Here is a 6,262-nt window from a genome sequence, read left to right as displayed (position 1 = left end):
GCATCAATTTGTTATCAGTTTTTTCATGACATCGCCACCATCCCGAAAAATAATTTCAACTGCCTTGAAGCAGTGTAAACAATCCAAAATTCTTTCAATTATTCTTTTCCTTTGTTATTGTCATCTATAGTGGTTATTTGCATAAAAACAAACAATTTGATTAGGAAATGATTGTATCTAACAATTCAGACTAAGCATTTACAAAATTGGAACAAACAATCAAATAAAACAACAAAATAAATAAATAGAACAAAAACATTAAGTCAGAGTTCTAAGCAGGAATCAAGATATGCATGTTTTGGTACACACTCCATGCTTGTTTGGTTTTAACATATTTCAAGGCTTTCTTAAAGTTAATTATCTCATTCATGAATACTAAGAACAGGGGTCTGGCATTTTGAAATCTACATCGGTGAATAAATTGTTTAGCCAAAATATTTAAACTATTGTACATCACTTCAATTTGTTTATCTTTCATTATAACTCCAAATGTAATATCATTATATTCTAAATTGGGCGATTGAGGGTCTCTTTCAGACATCGAATTTTGAAATGAATGAATTCCTACATAGAGATAGATAGAGACATCCCAACTTCCAGTCACTTCCTGTAGGCTATCTGCCACGGAGGTTCCACCACTGTCACGCCCCCTTATGAGACGAGTCACTCAGCCAATCACAAGCCGAGGACTCCGCCCATTTAGGAGACCGGAAGAGTTAAATCTCTTGGAGCCTGGAGTGGGGAGTGTCTAATATTAAAGGTCTCTGCTGCAGCATGGTGAAGAAGGAGCAGCGTGGATAAACAACACGGACACTTTCTGCTTTGAAGTTGTTGTTTCTGTTAGCAGCTGACGCTGTTTCAAGGTTTAGTGAGCGTTGACACTGACCCGTCGAAGACACCAGTTTAAAGATGGTAAGCCGACACTTTTGAGCGTTTGCTAACAGTACGTTAGCTCGCTAGCTAACGTCACTGCTTCAGTTCAGCTAATGCCTCTGCTGGCTGTAGCTAGCTAACGCTACATCCATGTGCAAACTCAACTATATGGTATTCTTCCCATTATAAATAATGTCGGGCAATTCATATCTATCACTAGCCCAATAGCAGGAGCGCTGCTGATTCAGATCTGATGATGATGATCGGAATTACCAGCGTTCCTGCTAAGGGCTAATTTATCACCAGTCTAGCCTCAGAACTGATAACGTTACTTCTCATTCGTGACTATCCATACCTGCCAACCGCTGCCAACATTGGGCTGTGAAAATATGAATATTAGCGTTATTAACATGATTTGTACAAGTTATTATAGTATAATAACTTGTACAAATCATGTTAATAACGCTATTGACATTTCCCTCTCACTATAAAACATCACATCCATACACGCATCAATATAAAACATCAAATCAATGTAAGACAATCAGTACATTGTCAGCCATAGGTCTATATTACTGAGGGGTTAGGGGGGGGGGGGGTGCATATGCATTGAAACAGCCATAGGTCTATATTACTGAGGGGTTAGGGGGGGGGGGGTGCATATGCATTGAAACAGCCATAGGTCTATATTACTGATGGGTTAGGGGGGGGGGGTGCATATGCATTGAAACAGCCATAGGTCTATATTACTGAGGGGTTAGGGGGGGGGGGTGCATATGCATTGAAACAGCCATAGGTCTATATTACTGAGGGGTTAGGGGGGGGGGTGCATATGCATTGAAACAGCCATAGGTCTATATTACTGAGGGGTTAGGGGGGGGGGGTGCAGATGCATTGAAACAGCCATAGGTCTATATTACTGAGGGGTTAGGGGGGGGGTGCATATGCATTGAAACAGCCATAGGTCTATATTACTGATAGGGGTTAGGGGGGGGGGGGTGCATATGCATTGAAACAGCCATAGGTCTATATTACTGAGGGGTTAGGGGGGGGGGGGTGCAGATGCATTGAAACAGCCATAGGTCTATATTACTGAGGGGTTAGGGGGGGGGGGGGGTGCAGATGCATTGAAACAGCCATAGGTCTATATTACTGAGGGGTTAGGGGGGGGGGTGCATATGCATTGAAACAGCCATAGGTCTATATTACTGATGGGTTAGGGGGGGGGGGGTGCATATGCATTGAAACAGCCATAGGTCTATATTACTGAGGGGTTAGGGGGGGGGGTGCATATGCATTGAAACAGCCATAGGTCTATATTACTGAGGGGTTAGGGGGGGGGTGCATATGCATTGAAACAGCCATAGGTCTATATTACTGAGGGGTTAGGGGGGGGGGGGTGCAGATGCATTGAAACAGCCATAGGTCTATATTACTGAGGGGTTAGGGGGGGGGGGTGCATATGCATTGAAACAGCCATAGGTCTATATTACTGATAGGGGTTAGGGGGGGGGGTGCATATGCATTGAAACAGCCATAGGTCTATATTACTGAGGGGTTAGGGGGGGGGGGGTGCAGATGCATTGAAACAGCCATAGGTCTATATTACTGAGGGGTTAGGGGGGGGGGTGCAGATGCATTGAAACAGCCATAGGTCTATATTACTGAGGGGTTAGGGGGGGGGGGGGTGCATATGCATTGAAACAGCCATAGGTCTATATTACTGAGGGGTTAGGGGGGGGGGTGCATATGCATTGAAACAGCCATAGGTCTATATTACTGAGGGGTTAGGGGGGGGGGGGGTGCAGATGCATTGAAACAGCCATAGGTCTATATTACTGAGGGGTTGGGGGGGGGGGTGCATATGCATTGAAACAGCCATAGGTCTATATTACTGATAGGGGTTAGGGGGGGGGGGTGCATATGCATTGAAACAGCCATAGGTCTATATTACTGATAGGGGTTAGGGGGGGGGGGGGTGCATATGCATTGAAACAGCCATAGGTCTATATTACTGATAGGGGTTAGGGGGGGGGGTGCATATGCATTGAAACAGCCATAGGTCTATATTACTGATAGGGGTTAGGGGGGGGGGTGCATATGCATTGAAACAGCCATAGGTCTATATTACTGAGGGGTTAGGGGGGGGGTGCATATGCATTGAAACAGCCATAGGTCTATATTACTGAGGGGTTAGGTGGGGGGGTGCATATGCATTGAAACAGCCATAGGTCTATATTACTGAGGGGTTAGGTGGGGGGGGGGGGGGGGTGCATATGCATTGAAACAGCCATAGGTCTATATTACTGAGGGGTTGGGGGGGGGGGGGGGTGCATATGCATTGAAACAGCCATAGGTCTATATTACTGAGGGGTTGGGGGGGGGGGGGGGGTGCATATGCATTGAAACAGCCATAGGTCTATATTACTGAGGGGTTAGGTGGGGGGGTGCATATGCATTGAAACAGCCATAGGTCTATATTACTGATGTATCAATATTGAGTAACATACAGTCACCACACACTGCCAGGTCCGCCACATGCATGATGAACACACACAGGCCGTTGAAACACACTTGCTGACATGAACCCCTCTGATCCCACACTCAAATTCACACAACGGAACAGGCTGAGCCTATTTACACAGAAACACACAGAACAACAAGCAGCCAGTCCACAACCAAAACACATCCTGCCACAGACAAGTCTAAATCAAATCTAAACTAAAACTAAAATCAAAATTAACCAACGCACAACAGCCCAGCCACACCATGACGACTGTCAGTAATGTATAGGTTCTGTAGGTTCTGCAGCACTCACTGGAACAGTGGCCGGTCCGGTTGGACTCAGTGTGCCTTGGAGGAGGAGGAGGTGGACTAACGGTTACTTGATTGAACAGTCAGGGTTAACATTAGCGCTCATCACTTTTGGCCCATTTCCACCGCTGGTATCAACGCGGCCCCGCACAGCTCGTCTCGCTTTTTTGTCTCATTCCACCGATCAAAAACGTGGACAGCCCGGGTTGAGTCGGGGGTTGAGTCGTGCTGCTTTTGGTCCCTGCTTTGTTGAGGTTCCAGGGATGTGGACCCGGTACCATACGGTGACGTGAAAACACTGCAGACGACTGATTGGTCAGGCAGAATTGTGTTTACTGTAGGCATCTACTGTCAATGCTGGATACCAGTTTAGTGGGGCTTACCTTCTCTTCTGTTATTTCCGGAAGTTATTTCTTTTGTGTCGCTGCCTTCGGCTCTGGTGAAATAAAATCGATCTCCTTGCTCAGCTTTAACATGACGGTGGTTTTCAATTGTTTTGAGAGAGAAAAAGTCCGCTAGGCCGCAGGCGGGGGTTTAGCGAAGCCGCGGTCTTGCCTGGTGAGCTGCCGCTGGGGTTCTCCCCGTAGCGCCTCTCCCGTCCTCCGCGCATTGCATGCATGCGAGTTTGAGTAACAACAAAGTGATATCCATTCTCCTAGCCGATTTTCACATTTGCCCATGTACACTGTAGGTAATTTAGAGGCACCAGTATTTCATAAACAGTTTAAAAGTTCAGTGTAGGGAATTAATTTTAACGTTATACATTATAGGCTACTTCGGCTATGGGCGGAGGGCAGATATGCGGTCGCTATGACGACCAGGTGTGGGCGGAGGCGAGTAAACTTGCTATGGAAACAGAGTCTATATCAAGTAGAGACGAGTAAGACCAGATCGAGTAGAGTAGAGCTGTACTGTGCTGTTATATGTGGTGGAAATGAGCCATTTGAAGAATTCAAATATTTGTTCAGGTGCTTCTGCCTCTTAATTTTTGTGCATAATCAGGCTACTCTAATGACCCGCCCTTTAGGCCGTGCACACAGGTGACATCCTTGACGTTGATAAACAATGCAAGTGATAGGTTCAGAATCACTTTCAGAATCACTTTTATTGCCACAGTATGAAAGTTACATAGGAGGAATTTGTCTTAGTGTCTGTATCATGTGTATGCAGCGTAGCGGTCACATCAATATACAGAGATAAGAAGTAGGAAGATAACTAAAGACAATCACAAAGTTGCAAGTGCAATCAAATCGAGTAAATATATCCAATATGTGCATGAGTGGTGAAGTGTTCTGTGGATATTAAATATGAATTTACGTTGGATTTACATGAGATTTACAGACTGAGTTAAATAGACGTTAACTCATTCACCGCCAATGACGTCTTTGACGTGTTATCAGCAATGGCCTTCCCCGCCAAGGACGTGTTTGACGTGTTTTTGTTTTTATTGGTGCAGCGCCTGCAGCAAACACTTGCCCAGCCTGTGACACAGACAAAGGTCCCTGCCTTCAAAGGGTAGCCGACAGCACGCGATCAAACACATACCGCAGCTGTTGTTTTGAAATTGAGCAAGAGGAAAAGCAGCAAAACGGGTAACGCTTCCTTGTGCAGACAGGAGAAACGCCATTGAAACGCCCTCGGCGCGCTGCACGAGCTGGAGTCGCCTTCCTCTGTGCCAGCCAGGAGAAAACGGGAGAAAGTAATCAAGAGATGTGTTTGATCATCGGAGGAATGAGGAAATGATCGATCAGTTTGCGAGGGCGGTGAGGACGTGTTGAATAACCGAGGGGAAAACGGGAACGATCAAATAGCAGAGTTGATATGACAGGGAGACATGGACGAGGACGGCTGTACCAGAACAAATCAAAAATAAACACAGGAACAGCTAGGCAGCAGCGGGCAGAAGGCACTCACAGCAGCCCGCTGTCCTTCTCAAGAGCTCTTCAGTTGGTTCATGAAATCGCTGGGCTGCGTGCCCTCCAGTGTTGCTCCTGGCCAATCCCAGCGCCACAGGGCGTGGTTATTGCTTATCCTATGTTGGGTTAGAAATCTAAAAGGGGGATCGTGTGTGTGTGTGTGTGTGTGTGTGTGTGTGTGTGTGTGTGTGTGTGTGTGTGTGTGTGTGTCTGTCTGTCTGTCTGTCTGTCTGTCTGTCTGTCTGTCTGTCTGTCTGTCTGTCGGTGTGTCTGTCTGTCTGTCTGTCTGTCTGTCTGTCTGTCTGTCTGCACACTCACACCGAGTAAACTGTATTGTTGAATGTAAAAAAAAAAGCACTTCATGTGTGTATATATATATATATATATATATATATTTTTTTTTGTCATTTGTGTCCTAACGAATAATATTTACATGTCTGATGTCAATACAGTTCAAAATAAAAGAATTGAGAGTGAGTTATGCCTGAGATTGTGCCCTTTTACAAAAATGCTTTTTTCTCCCTTTTCTCTTCCCAGACAGGCTTTTTTGGTGAACATGGGGTGTATAAAAAGGGTTATAAGTAGAGTACAGAACATGCTAAAAGCTAACTTTCTTTTTGGGGGTGAAAGTAGAGACTTAGATCTTCATTTCGAGGTAT

At 45.5% G+C, this 6,262-nt stretch overlaps 1 protein-coding gene across 1 annotated transcript in view; it reads left to right on the top strand.

Moving 5' to 3' along the window:
* The first annotated feature begins 768 nt into the window (after positions 1-768).
* The window catches only part of LOC310774718 (protein LTV1 homolog), a 92,843-nt gene continuing 87,349 nt past the window's right edge, over positions 769-6,262 (top strand). Inside the window, exon 1 of the mRNA XM_083634842.1 lies at positions 769-912. Within this exon, the coding sequence (XP_083490968.1) occupies positions 910-912 (3 nt within the window). The 5' untranslated portion in view covers positions 769-909. The remainder of the gene's footprint in view (positions 913-6,262) is intronic.

This window comes from Poromitra crassiceps, assembly GCF_964638095.1.
Source record: "Poromitra crassiceps genome assembly, chromosome: 4".
Classification (NCBI taxonomy): domain Eukaryota; kingdom Metazoa; phylum Chordata; class Actinopteri; order Beryciformes; family Melamphaidae; genus Poromitra; species Poromitra crassiceps.
This window is presented reverse-complemented; position numbering and strand designations above follow the sequence as displayed.